General features: G+C 40.1%; 1 protein-coding gene across 1 annotated transcript in view; it reads left to right on the forward strand.

The window, feature by feature from the left end:
• Nucleotides 1–15382, forward strand: part of CTTNBP2 (cortactin binding protein 2) — a 182187-nt gene that overhangs the window by 143402 nt on the left and 23403 nt on the right. The window contains 5 exon segments of the mRNA XM_045000591.1: nt 1640–1792; nt 2091–2278; nt 10721–10899; nt 14021–14226; nt 14552–14734. Coding sequence (XP_044856526.1) covers nt 1640–1792; nt 2091–2278; nt 10721–10899; nt 14021–14226; nt 14552–14734 — 909 coding nt within the window.

A 15382-nucleotide genomic window follows, 5' to 3' on the forward strand; every position in this document is an offset into this window, starting at 1 on the left:
CAGCAGCGCCTGGGCTGCGGGGGAGAGGTGCCTGTCCCGCGGCTGCGGCAGGTTCGGGGCCAGACTGGGAATGGGGAGAGGTGCCTGTTCCCTGGTTGCGGCAGGTTTGGGGCCGGACTGGGGATGGGGAGAGTCGCCTGTCCCCTGGCCACGGCAGGTTCGGGACCGGACTGGGGATGGGGAGAGGCACCTGTCCCCCAGCCGCAGCAGGTCCCGGGCTGGGCTGGGTCGGAGCCGAGGAAGAGGGAGGGGCGCCATGGCAGGTCTAGGGCTTGGGGACAGGCACCTTTCCCTGCCTCAGCCCTGAGCACCTGCGCAGCACTAAATAGGTAGCTGTGCAGCTGCACAGCTTAGAGGGAACTTAGCTCATCGGAGGGATCATCCCAACTTTATGAAAGACAGTTTAGGAAAGTGGAAGCTAGTTCAAAATACGTTGCCAAAAGACTAGCCATATGTCATGAATTAGCAGCTGTTTAAGAGATGGAGTACAAAGTTAAGGGATAAATGGTTAATTTTCAACATGGAAATAGGTTAATAGTAGAAAGTTCCAAGGACCTGTACTAGGACTGATTTGACTTTACTAATTTACTAATGATCTGAAAAGAAGAAAAAGAACAAATAGTGAAGTAGCAAAATTGTGCTTGACACAATTATTTAGGTTAGACAAGACTAAAGATTGTGAGAAACCTCAAAATGGCCTAACAAAGTTAGGTCAGTAGGTAACACAATGGCAGCTGAAATTCAACCTTAGACAATTTGTTGTTTTATTGTTTATATTGCAGCGGCACACAGATTCCTCAATCAGAGTATGGTACCATTCTGCTAGGTACCCTATATATATATGTGTGTGTGTGTGTGTGTGTGTGTGTGTGTCTTTGCCCTGAAGAATTTATGGTCTAAGAAAACAAATGGCAAACCAAGATTAGGCAAGATGGAGGGTTGAATATAATCACATGTATACAATTTTTATATACATTTGCAGTTTTTTGGACATTATAGATAAAGAGGCAACTATCCCCAACTATGCCTCAACCTAGCTATCGTTAATTGGCTGGTTTCCTATAGGCAACACATAAGAGGTGGGTCTTGAGGAGAAATTAGAATGCAGAGAGGGTAGTGTCCCCATGAATCAGTTCAGGGAAGGCAAGCTAACACAATGGGGGGAAAAAGAGTGTCTTATGAATCTGGAATGACCTTTACATCGCTGCCTTGTATACTGGTGTAGGCTTTGCAGTGTGCCAAAACGAGTAGGAACAAGCACATTCCTAGAGATCTTCTTGGCTCACCATCTTTTCTTCTCTACTTCTGAAGCAGGGATCATTGTATTAGGATACTGAAGTTTGTAGTAAATGTGAAGATGAAGTGGTGTTCATTTTAGGATTCTTTCTTTAGATAATAACTTCAAAAAACATTCTTTTCTTACTATGTAGTATGATTTTTTTCCCTGCTGTTTGGTATTTCCCTGTTGTTTTTGAACACTAAATGTTGCATAATCCATTCAATTTGTACTATTTTTCCCATAATTTTAAAAGGCAAAAATAAAAAAAGTTTCTCAAGCAGCATGTTAATGCTAAATGTAATATTTGTAAATAAAAAGAGATTTGCACAAGCATATATTAATGGGTTCTTTTTGTTACAGCTTGTCTGGTCCCAGTGAAACAGCTTTCTGTGAGCAAGAAAACCATTGTGATTTTAGAGAATCTGGAAAGAGCTTCATTATTTGATTTACTGGGAGACTTTCTGGCACCTCTTGAGAATCGTGGTTCTGAAAATCCTTGCACTTTTCAAAAAGGTATTAAAAACAAAGTTGGGTAGAGAAATATTTTATTATAATGATACAGTTTTAACATAATAGATAATGTGTGGAGAGTTTATTTAGAGGATTAAGATTCTATAGTTTTGTTGGTTTTATATATAATTTCAAACTATCTGTTCTCAACTGCATGTGAGAAATGTAAGTTATTTTTTATTTATAATTTAATTGCATTTATTAGAAACAAATATAATGCTGCTTGCTTTTAACAATCACTTATGTAGATTGTAGGAAAGCTTTGATTATTGCAGTAAAATGTCTTTTGGTTCATTTTTAGCAAATGGGGTGCCTGATGCATATTACTTTCATGAGAACTGCTTTCTAATGGGGACAATTGCAAAATCTCATCTCCAAGGCTCTGACTTGTTGGTTCAGCAACATTTCCGCTGGGTTCAACTAAGGTGGGATGGGGAACCAATCCATGGCTTGCTTCAAAGGTTTTTAAGAAGGAAAGTTATAAATAAGGTAAGAAACAGTGAAATTGGCTTCAGTATTTTGTTCAGAAAAAAGTGTTCAGGGCTATTGCCGAAAGAATAGCCATACTCTCATTAGAGTTGGTATGGCAACACCCATTTTTTTCATGTTGTGTGTGTGTGTGTGATATATATAATCTTCCTACTGTATTTTCCACTGCATGCATCTGATAAAGTGGGCTTTAGCCCATGAAAGCTTATGCTCAAATAAATTTGTTAGTCTCGAAGATGCCACAAGTACTCCTCATTCTTTTTGCTGATACAGACTAACACGGCTACCACTCTGAAACCTGTTCAGAAAAAGTGATCCTTTTGTTTAAAAAACTTGTGAGCATACAATATCATAACTATTCCACACCAAAAACTACACTAAAATAACAATGTTACAGAACATTAAAAAAAACCAAATTAAGTTTGAAGGATAAATGTACCATGTCTATAAATATACTTTGTTAGTTAATTTGCGTGACCTCTCTTGATTGGCATAAAGACACAGGTCTGCCACAGACAATAGTAAGGATAGTTACTGTCTGTTTGCAAATATCTACATGAAAAAGGTCTTTTTGAAGGTGTTTATAATCCTGTAACTGTACATGGCAATAGAATATGAAGCAAAAATAAAAGCTTTGTCCCAAAGAGTCTACAATCTAAAGATGTCAGTGGATGTGATACAGTTAAGTGTCCTGAGTATCTCTGCTAGGCTTAACAGAACAAAAGTGTTTTCAGAAGCAATTTGGAGAAAAGGGAGGGCTTAGCATACATTGCAAAAAAAAGTTAACATAATTCAGAGGTGTATTGGCAGAAGTGTTGTAAGAAAGACACAAGAAGTAATTCCTCCGCTCTACTCTGTGCTGATTAGGCCTCAACTGGAAGATTGTGTCCAGTTCCTGGTACTACATTTCAAGAAAGATGTGGACAAATTCGAGAAAGTCCAGAGAACAGCAACACAAATTATTAAAGGTCTAGAAATCCTGACCTATGAGGGAAGATTTAAAAAAATGGGATTGTTTAGTCTGGAGAAAAGAAGACAGAGGGGACATTCTCACAGTTTTCAAGTACATAAAAGGTTACAAGGAGGAGGGAGAATAATTGTTCTCCTTAACCTCTGAGGATAGGAGAAGCAGCAATGGGCTTAAATTGCAACAAGAGCTGTTTAGATTGGACATTAGGAAGAACTTCCTAACTGTCAGGGTTGTTAAACACTGGAATAAATTCCCTAGGGAGGTTGTGAAATCTGCATCATTGGAGATGCATAAGAGCAGGTTAGACAAAAACCTGCCAGATATGGTCTAGATCAGCATTTCTCAAACTGGGGTCCATGGATCAAGTCCTTCCCCTCCCTCAACTACTCCCCCTCTCTCTATCTCCTGGAGGCTACTGAAGCCAAACATGGAGATTTTAGGCGCTAAAAGTCCAGCGGGGCTAAGGCAGGGCTCCCTACCTGCCCTGGCTCTGCGCCACTCCCGGAAGTGGCCAGCACGTCAGGGGCACAGGGGGTCTCTGCACACTGCCTCTGCCCTGAGCACCAACTCCACAGCTCCCATTGGCTGGGAACTGTTGCCGCCTGAGGTAAGCACCTCCCAGCTGGAGCCCACACACCTCACCCCCTCCTGCCCGCCAACCTCCTGCCCCAGCCCTCTCCCACATCCAGATTCCCTCCCAGAGCCTGCACCTTGCACTCCCTTCTGCACCCCAACCCTCTACTGTACCCAAACTCCCTCCCAGAGCCTGCACCCCACATCCCCTCCTGCACCCCAACCCCCTGCCACAGCCTGGTGATGGGGGAGAGCGAGCAATGGAGGCAGGGGGGGGATGGTGTGAGCGGGGGGGCACGGGAAGAGTTGGGGCAGGGGTGGGGCCCTTGGGGGAAGGGATGGAGTGAGGGCTGAGTGGGGGGGGGCTTGGGAAGTCCCCCCCCAATTTTTAAATCAAAATGGGGGTCCTCGAGTTACTAAAGTTTGAGAATCTCTGGTCTACATAATACTTAGTCCTGCCAAGAGTGCAGGGGACTGGACTCAATGACCTCTTGAGGTCATTTTCGAGTCCTAAGAATCTGTGATTCTATAAATTGGAAGTTTGTTCTGGGCTGAAAGGCAGTATGCAGTAAGAGATACACGAGTAGGAAAAGGAGACAGGAGGAGAAAAAATTTAGTATTAAAAAGCAGGTGGGAATACGTGCAAAGATAGGCAGGAGCAGAGTTGTGGAATTCTTTGAAAGCTATTTGGTAACAGATAATACTAATAAGTTGGCAGCCATTGCAGAGTTGAGAAATATGAGGGTTTGGGATGGAAGCTTGGTCAGAACATCTGCAAAGGAAGATAATCTTGGCAGCAGTATTTTGGATAGCTTGAAGAAGAGCAGGTTGCCATAGGAGTAGAAAAGATGACCTAGCTGATAGGGAATTCAGAGGACCTATTGTTCAATTCCTGGTTCAGCTACAGGCTTCCTGAATGATCTTGGTTAAATCACCAGTCTTACCCCTGTGCCTGATTTCCCTTTATCTGTTAAATGGGAATAATACCTCCCTCCCTCAGAGAGGTGTTTTGAAGATAAAATCTATTAATGATTTTGAGGTTCTGAGATGCTGTAGTGATGACGATTAGTTAAGTTCCTAGACAGACCGACAAAACTTATATAATTTTTTAAATTAGAAAAATCATTCTGATGCTAAAAGTGGTGCTTGTGGGATGCCATACTTGCTAAATGCACTTGTGCTTAAAATTGACAGAGACGCCTTAAATAGTTTCACTACCCATTATGAATTTCCTCAAATTACTTATTTCAAAAGGCTAATTCCTTTCAAATACTTTTTTCTGTGTGAATTGTTGTTTATTTTTACAGTGCAATGGAACTCTTTGAATTTATTTTAATAAGTGAATTTCTGTGATTTTTTTGGTCTGTGGATTAAAATTTAGTAGTGTATTTTCCCCTTCATATCTGCCATTGATGATGAAAATTATATATACACAGAAAGTAAAGACAAGGGGTAAAAGATTAAGAGGCTCTTAAGTCCTATTTTCAAGAGTCCCATTTTCAAGAGTGACTTAAGCTCCTAAAGGCCAGTTTTTTAAAGGCACCTGTCTGCATCTTTAGGTGCTTGAATACTTTTAAAAGTCTGGCCCAAAGTGTCTCAATCAATTTTGAAAATGGGACGTAGGTTCCTAAACCATATAGTGGTTAGTGTTAAACCCTCATTCATAAAACAACCTTTAGGATTGAATGCCTGTTAGTTGGGTTGGCTGCAGGTTTCCAGATTATACCTGGAGAAATCTCTAGGACTGGTCTTACACTGGAGATAACTTGTTTGGGAGCAGGAGGAGGCCATAGTACAGAGAGTGAAGGAGATAAAAGCCATACTGCATTCCTTTGGTTCTGTGTCTTGCTCCTTTAGTCCCTCCTCAACGGTTGGCTTCAAGGGAGCTCAGTACTACTCAACACAGAACTCTTAGCCTCAACAATATCAGAAACCAAGGGTTCTCATCCCTTTTTCAGCAATCAACAAAACCTGAAGAGTTTAGCTGGCCTGTGACTACCAGTAACGTGACAGAATCTACTTCTAAAAGGCTCCCCATCTGCTTCTGACTTCTGATGCCACTGGTCGTCAGGGCATCTGGTCACTGGTCATGTCCTTGGCAGCTTGGCTCCTGACATAGCAGTGATCTTTAGTGCACGGATGGTGCATATGAGAGTTGGGTGTGCACTGCTCATTTTGTGTGAAGAATGCACTTTGTGAGATTCAGGCCATTGTTACTTGTCCCTAGCTTTAAAAATATAGAATCATAAATTAATGCTGTATGACAGTGTGCATAACTATTAATGAAAACAAATTGGTAATATGCTTTTCTGTTTCTGACAATCTGAATTTTTTCTAATATTCTGTTTTAGAAAATGAGTTAAAATCAAGCATCTGGTACAATGTGAGTTTTGTCACTATCTTCAGTGGGTCAGCATTTCACCCAATATCTTTACAGGAATTTGCAAATGTTTGCTGCAAATATAGTTTTGGATCACAGAGTTGTATAGTAGTTAGATTTAGAAGAAAAGATTCTTTCTTACGAAAACAATTCCTTTTTATCTACTGCCTCAAAACAAAAAGTATGTCTTGGTTGAAATATCTATTTTGGGTCTTTAGGATTCCATGCTCTGTCACCATCATTTCTGCATGAAATACTCTTGATTTTCAATAAAAGCATCCCTAGAGCATGAACAAAATGGATCTCCAGGGTAAATACACTGCAAGAAAGAATAGCTGCAGTACATTGGGAAACAAAGCTACAGAATTACATTAATTTTAATAGCAAACTGTCATAAATATAAATATATTTATAGTATGTCACTTTGTGGAACTGTCACTTTTGAGTCCTCCTAAATAATAATTTGATAAAATAAAGATGTTTAAAGATGTTTTTTTCTGCATTGTTGTTCCCAACTTCTGTTTCTATTTGTACATAAATATGTTAAACTAATTGTACGGAAAACAAAATTGATTTCAGGTAGTCTTCAGATTGACTAACACACTGAGGCTGCCTTCTAAGGATGACCATGATCAATTAATTCTCACAACTTGCCCTATCTACCTTAAGTTTAAAACCTTAAGGTAGATATAAGGTAGATAAGGGGAAGAATTTTGACTTTTCAGTGAGAAATTGAAAAATAAAATGTTTTAGCAAAAAATAATAATTTCAATTTGGAAATGCTGCCATGAAACTTCATTGCTTCCAATTTCTTCTATAGACTGAGCTCCTTGGTTGGACTTCAGCTCTCACGATGCTCTGTGAGCTCTTCTCATGGTGAGGAAACCATCTGCATCCTCAGTCTCTGGCTATGGTATATCATGGGAGATGTAGCCTAACAGGGGTGCCAGCCCATCGAAGAGAATGGGGACATAGGGAAACCAAACTACAATTCCCATGAGGCACCACAACAGGATATTCTAATTGAAATATTTTGTGTTTCTTCTTTAAGAGTCCTATGCATATTCTCATTCATGAGATACTCCAACCGGTGCAGCTGAATGGTAGAACCCTAGTTAGCAGCAGCTATTGGCACTGTTACATACCTCCCTCGCCTCTCCCATCGGTGAATGTCAACCGTTCCAGGGCAAGGGTACAAAAGGGACATGGCGCTCCAGCCACCTCAGTTTCTTCTAACTATGACCAGCTGAACAGATGAGGAAATGCTCCAGGGAGCTTATGGCCCTCTACCTTGTTAGCTAGTTAATAATTTTTTAGCTAGAATTAGTAGTTTGTTAAATAGTATTAGTTTAAGTTAGTTGTAAATCTTTGGTTTTGAGATGGCAAAACCAAAGGATAGAAAGCTTGGTTTTAAAAGTTGTGTGTCATGTCCGGCAGTGTTTCTATCACCTGACACATGTACCAGATGACTGGCATGTTTGGATGAGGGACACTCAACTTCAGAATGCTCAGTTTGCTTGACTTTTATAATGTGAGCAAAAAAAGGAGACAAAACAGACTGCAAGCAATTTTATTACAAGAAGCACTGTCAGCAAAACCACCCAGAACTGAGTGAGTGAGTACAGGGTTCAAACAAGTCTCAGTGACCAGCATCAGCTCTAGGCAAGTCTGCAGAAAAGAAGTCCTCTACCTTGGTACCAAGTATTAAAGGATCCATAAGTGGGAAGGATCCAAAGAGGAAAACTATTGTGGTGTTAGTCTCTGTTTCCAGAGCCAATCCACTACAAAAGGACACAATTGTTGAGGCAAACATGAGCATTTAGTCCTCATGGGTGTCAGCCTCTTTGCAAAGAGCTAGTCCACATGAGAAAGACCCATCTGACCAGAGGGTCTTCAAAGAACTTATCCTGGGTACAGATTCTCATGGTAGAATAAGGAGACCTTCTTCGGATCCAGGCATGTTGATCCAAATGAGGCAGTTCTGAAAGCAAGAGCTATGGAACCAATGAGGCAGGGAAAAGATAAGTCAATACCCTTTTCCTCTGGGTACTGGGTCTCTTAGCATCAGTCATCTCAGTGACCCCATATTCTTATCTTTGGATGTGAAAACTGCAACACTGGCTAGCAAGAAATTACAAACCAAGCTTAAACAATGTGAATTGCAAATTGATAACTTCACAGCAGGTGTTAACAGCACTGATGTGGTGGACATGTGCTGTAAATGTAATGATGAGTATATCTTTCAATCTCCCTCTACCATCAGCACTATTTACCTCTATGCATCTACACTGTGAGGCGGGCTATTAGTCATAACTGTGTGATCACCAAATAAAAAGAATACATATCTGTATCTTAGAACTGAGAGCAGTCAAGTTAGCTCTAATGTCATTTCTGCCTCAGATTGAACACAGAATACTTCAGGTTGTGACAGATAATGTGACAGCACTAAATTATCTAAACAAAGAAGGTGGGACTTATTCCCTCCATGACCATTTTCCTTGGCTAGACATACTCCAAGATTGGCAATTTTCATAGTTGTATTTGGTGTAGAGGTATTTGTGAAACTGACCTGTCTCTTTGGAAAAATTGGACTGAGACTATCCACTAATTGGCAATATTTTCCAGTCACTAATAACCTAACTTACATTTGATCTAACAATTTAAAAATGAGAGGCTGCCTAGAAATGAAAGTAGATGACCATCTGCTGAACCATCAAGACTCACCCTAAACACTCTTCTCTAGCTCAGTTGTGATTTTTTTTTTGGTCCAAAAGTTATGGCCGCCGTTTGTTAAAGTTGTAGTTTGGGGTGCAGGTGTGTGTAGGTGGATGGGAGGTGGGGCGTTGTATAGGATTAAACTCGTGTTTTGTAACTGACTGGATGTCAAGTTGGCAGTAGGGTCCTTCACTCTACAACAGAGGTTGAATAACACCTCCACCCATTCCTCCAGGCTGGGTGAGGCGGAGGCAATCCCCTGCGCCTTAAAGCCAGCCCCAGCTCAGAGATCTATGGATGCCCTGTGGGTGGCTGTCACCACTAGTGTCAGCCCTTTAGGAAGCACAAGCCTCAGCCCCCACCCATCCCCACTCACTGAAGCCTCCATAAGCCTGTCCCCTGGAGTGGGTGGGGAGACACTGAATGCAAAGTCCTCAGTGGCTCATAGGAGTTGCTCCTGCACAAAGCAGGCCCAATACACACCACCTGGTGGAGCTGGAACTGTATCTGGGCATACTGTGAGGCCAGCAGGGCTGAGTGGAAGGGGCAGCACTTGGTGGAGCCGGGGGCAGAAAGCAGGGCGAGCTCCCCGGGGAGCTTGGCCAGGCTCCATCGTCTTCCTTGTCCACCACTGTCACTGCCCCTACCAGGTTATGATGGAGGGGAGTCTGGCCATATTTGAGTGAGTGGCATTGCTAAAAAGTTTTGGCGAATGTTGAAAGTAGCAGTTTACCGCAACAAAATCATGGCCTGTGATTTTCTTACAGCCTTATGAATAACATAGTAAAGAATCTGTCTACTTTAGCTACATGTTGTGACTAAAATGAATTCAACTGGTGGAAAATATTTTTCTAATTACTTGGTAATGCCAAGAGTCCAATCTTACCTACAATTTGAAAACAAAGAATCTTTGCCATACACAGCAAGATGCATATTGTGGGACACTATAAAATAATCATCATGCACATCTTTATTTGGGCATATTGTTAAACAAAGAGGAAGGAGATTTTATTTTTTTATTTTTAATTTCTTAGCACCAGAAAGAGATTGTGATCCCATGAGAACCAAGTGTTTTACTCCATGTAATTTTAAAATTAGCATCTGTTTTGCATTCTGAATATAAACCCATCTGAGCCAACAAGACAGTACAGCATTCATCTGATGTTAGCACCTGAGCTTCAGAGGGATTTGCACCTTCACAGATTTTTCATTTTCACTAGGAATACTAACCTGCAAGTTATTTATGTGCAGATGCCCAGATATCATGAAATGTTAATTTAGGAAAAATGTTATTCTCAAATGTATCACTCTTATTTATTAAAAAAAACTTGCATGTTTTAGAAATCTGTGTAAGCCCCAGCTTGTCAAAGTGAGGTTACTAAACAGTAGCATCAGTCATCTGTAGGTTATTCTTTGAAGGATGTATAAGCTTTTTATTATTTATATCATTGTGCTTTGTTTCTTCTTTTGCGCGCGTGTGTGTGTGTGTAACTTTCACGTTCTAGATCATTGTAGCTTTTTTTCTTTGACTATGTTCTCAAAGTTGTTTGAGCTCTTTGTTTCTATGAAAATGTGTTTAATATATGTTTAAAGCAATAAGATTTAATGCAGCAGTTCAGGATACTCGATGAAGATTTGGTCGTCTTAATCTTTCTTTTCCTGATTATTTAGATGTGGTTTTTATTAAGTGTTTTTTAAATGTACGTGATTTTCACAATGGGCAACGTGCCAAAGAGCCAACCCCTTTCCTTTCTGATAAAGGTATGAAATTATGTCAAACCCTTTGTCTTTTCTGTCTTTATAGTTCCGAGGTAAAGTGCCCCCTCCATGTGATCCAATGTGCAAGATCATAGACTGGATTCTTGCCGTTTGGCACCAGCTGAACTCCTGCTTATCCCGTTTAGGTGCACCTGAAGCACTCATAGGGCCAAAACATTTCTTCTCTTGTCCGGTGGAGCCTGGGCATGGCCAAATCACAGTGAAGTAAGATTTATATTCCCTGATTGAGAATGTTAAGGTATAGTGAGGTACTAAAAATATTTATGAACACAATGATCATGTGTTCCCCAAATCCAGTAAGATACTTCTATTTTCAAGATCATAAAAATATCATGTTTTAGTTGCAGGTATTATAACTACTGTATGCATAGCCTAAAATTAAACAGCCAGTAAAATTGTGCAGAAAACATACAAAGTTTCCTGTTTTTCCTGAAAATGTCACAATTGTTTGGAATGTTAAATGAACATACTCTGCTTCTGAAAGGAGCCCATGTGCCAACACTTTTGAAAACATGTTTGTGATTAATACAAAAGAACAGAGAAATAGCAAAAATATTTGTGATTCATGGCTGTCAGTCTAAAACACACTGCATGGCTACATTAGACAGTCAATGACTCTTCAGTTCATATTTGTTTTGTGCACCAATCCGGCTACTTGGCATATTCATACAAAATTCCTCCAAACACATATTGTTCAGCCTGCTTTCCTACACTCTCACTAATGCCACTATTAGTCTCCTCCAGTTCCTGCCTGGCCCTGGCTCCAGTCTCCTCTGCCTAGCTCCTGCAGCTGCCTGACTCCTTCCTGTCACTCTGTCATCACCTCCAAAGCTCATTTACTTTTTCCCTCCACCCTCTTCTATCCCAGAGATGCCCCAATCCCCACCAGGTGTCTCCCCAAAATATCCAGTCCATCAGTATCCAAATGTGTATTTGGTATCTCCTTGAAGCTTAATGGTTGTTATTGATTACAGAATGAATCAATTATGGCATTGGGCGGGGGCAATATGGAAAAAAATCTGTGTTTATAAAAATCAGTTAAATCTAATCTGGGACCATAAACACTGAAATGCCTTAATCTTAACTATGTGGTTATTGCGTGGCATCACAACAGGACAGAGTTAAAGTTGCTGGAGTACCTTAACTATAAATTTCCAGCCATAATGGGTTTGGATTTATTTTAAGTGTAACCTTATCTCTGAATCGACTAGATTTGTAATATGTAGTTTGAGGATAATTACAGCATTGCTGTAATGTTGTTTTGTACCCTTAACTTTTTGGTATGTATTTTCAACCTTAACTCCATCTTAATGTAGTTTTTGTCAGGGAATAAACAATAAAAATAAACATAGCTACAATGAATACTTACTGGATATATCTTGCTTGGCAGTGTGGTAATTAATAGTGTTGGCATTTAAATGTCGATAATTAGGTTTCATTGGTGGCTCACTGGGTGCTATTGTTTCAACCTATCTGACTGAACAGTATGCTCAGCAAGACATCAGTGGCAGCTGTTTTTGCAGCCAGAAGTGTGTTATACCTTTCTCTTTTGAAATTTAGGCAATTTAGGCCTGGTGAACACTAAAATATTAGGCCAGTTTAACTACATTGGTCAGGGATGTGAAAAATCCATACTCCTATGTGGTGTAGTTAAGCTGACCTAAGTCTCTGTTTAGACAGCACTAGGTTGATGGAAGAATTCTTCCGTCGACCTAGCTACCGTGTCTTAAGGAGGTGGATTACCTACACCAGTGGTAGAATCCTCCCATTGGCATAGGTACCATCTATACTGAAGCACTATAGTGGCACAGCTACAGCAGCTTAGCATTTTAAGTGTAGACAAACCCTTAGATTCTGGAGAGCAGAACAAGTAAATTAGGAAGACTCCAGTTCCATGGCTCTTGCTGATTTTCCATGCCCTTGTATTTCTGTTGTCCTTGGTCTTGAGAATTAAGTGTGATCTTGTTTTGTTTTGTTTTGTTCATGATGTATAAAGGAGGGGTGAAAGAGACTTTTCTTAGCGCTTTTTCCCCCTTTCTTTCCCCTCCTCCTTGTTTTATACTTAGAAATATCAAATAGGCTCAAAGCTAGTGTTTGTTGATATTGTAGGACTTAATAGACTCTCATGTATTTTGGGAGCTTGAGCAGGACATGCCGGAATGAAAAACAGACACAGGGATTGACTTAAGCCTCCAGATGCAACTTTATTAACTTAACAATAGAGAGGGCGTTATATGACCACCTCTCACATACCAGACATTTAACTGGCTGCGGGTTTACAGGACATTAGTTATTGGTAACTAATAACCAAGATAGATGCTCTTCAGCCTACCCTTCATATGCTGCTCATATTCTGTAGCCTGTCATCGTCCCCACATGCGATGATGTGGGTACAGGGTATCAAAGGGGACCTGGGTCTGCAAAGGTTTCATTCCCCCTTTCTCTTTATAGGCCCAAGTTCACCAGCAAATTCCCAGGTCTCATTTACCTCTGGGAGCTGACACTGTATAGCCTTTAGCTGCAAATTGCGACAAACAACATTCCTATATTATCTCTTAATATTATTTGCCATTTCTTCTCTTTTAACCAATGCTGTAAGCAAAGCAAAAAAACCCCACCAGACTGTTGCCAGTTTGACCCAATGAGGAAAAATTCTAAAAATCCAAAAACAGACAGTTGGTCAGACCATGGCATCCTGAAGCCCAGCTTAGTATACATCAACTACAGGGAAGGAAGGCAGAGCGGTCATAAAGACAATATGGCTCATGAAATCCTGGACAGGTTTCAAATTTTGGGAAGGAGCATAATAGCTAATTGGTTTCTCCATTCCCTCTCCCACCCCCCAGGCCAGCCAGGGGCAGGTAAAGAAAGCCTCTTCCTCATGCACATTTCTCTATGTAACTGATATTAGAGGAGGGGCCTGCTCCAGCTCTCCCTCCTCCCCCTTATTTGGGAGTTTGGGCATCATGCATTTTAGTTTGACCAAACATCATCCCTCTGTCTTGCGTTGATTGGGGAGGGGAGGGTATTTCAGACAGCCCACAAATGAAGGAAGAAGGATATCAAATTTTAATGGAAACCACTTTTCTTCTAACTCTTTGGACAAGCATTTGAGTAAATTGTTAACAAAAATAAAAAATGCAAGCCACTTCCTCTTTCGGTCAGGCTATCCAGAGATGTCAGTTTCTAATGTTAAAACAAAAATAAATTAAAGGCATAAAATCCTTTCCCCCTACCCTACTTGTAAGTCATCTTTAATAAGTAAGATATGATAAAACATGTTTGATAACGTGTCCTGATTCTAAAGTTTTCTGTATGCTTCAAGGTGGCTGTCCAAATTATGGAACACTGTCATTGCTCCCAGAGTTCAAGAAACAATACTCTCCAGAGCCTCTGTGAAGAGACCATCTGCACTGGGACAAACAGCAGCCAAAAAAAATCCTAGTCAAGGTCAACAGGCTGTGGTTAAAGCAGCTCTCAGTATCTTGCTAAACAAAGCTGTTCTGCATGGCTGTCCTCTTCCACGAACAGGTAACAGTAAACGAGCTCAGCTAGAAAGCAAGCAGTTGTATACTGGAATTTCTTAAGCAGGATTAACATTATTTAATTATTTTTTTAAATAAATGTAGCACTTTTCATCAGTATATCTCAAAGCACGTTAGAAAAGATGTCAGTACATACCGTATTTGTGAAATTACTATGTTAAGTCTTGTGATTAAAAGAGTCTGATCCCATTGAATGGAATATTAATGAGACATCCTAGAGGTCATGTTATTTCTTTGCTAATTGCATATCACTACTATGGCTGCAATGCACTATCAGCTTTTTTTTAAAATGTGTATTAATATTGTTTCAGATCTGGATAGATATAGAGCAGACTTTAAAGGAGGAAATTTCCCCTTAGCTATGGTTTCAAGCTACAAAAATTGTAATAAGAAAAGAGAGAGTGCTTCCTGGAGAAAGGTGAGCACAAGCCCTCGTAAGAAGTCAGGCCATTCATCTTCCCAGTCATGGAGTAAGCAGGAGGCAAATACAGAAGGTAAAGCTTGTTATTTTGGGCCACAGAAAACATGTTAGTCTTTTGTGACTGGGCAGGGAGGGGAAGTGTTTTTGAGATGAGTAGATACGACCCTGGAAGAAAAATGGTTTTTATTTTTGTCATGTTTGAACTTCCTTTTAATTCTCAGCAAAAACAAGGTACATTTAATGTTCACTTCTTTTGAAAATTATTCAGCTCTTTTGCTCTTTTTGTGGTGCTTTTGAAATAGCCTACTTACATTTATTTTTGTTCTGGTTAAATGTCTTTCCTGTTGTTTATAGCACATAAATGACATAGTGAGTTAAATGACATAGTGAGCAAGTCATTTTAATAATCTCATTGTTTTGCACCCTATATATATATATATATATACATATATATATATATATATATATATAAAATAACCATTTACATTATTGTTGTGTGTATATATATATATCTATATCTATATAGATATACACACAACAATAATGTAAATGGTTATAATATAAATAATAAAAATCAGACATACTTTCTCATTCTATGATCCTTTTACTTTTGCCAGCTAAGTAGAATCAAGCCAGGATAGGACTTGGATGGGAGACCTCCAGAGAATAAGATAGGGACTGTAGGAAATGATGATGGAGATGCAGTTGTTGGCACTCTTTC

Source organism: Mauremys mutica, chromosome 1 (assembly GCF_020497125.1).
Source record: "Mauremys mutica isolate MM-2020 ecotype Southern chromosome 1, ASM2049712v1, whole genome shotgun sequence".
Classification (NCBI taxonomy): Eukaryota; Metazoa; Chordata; order Testudines; family Geoemydidae; genus Mauremys; species Mauremys mutica.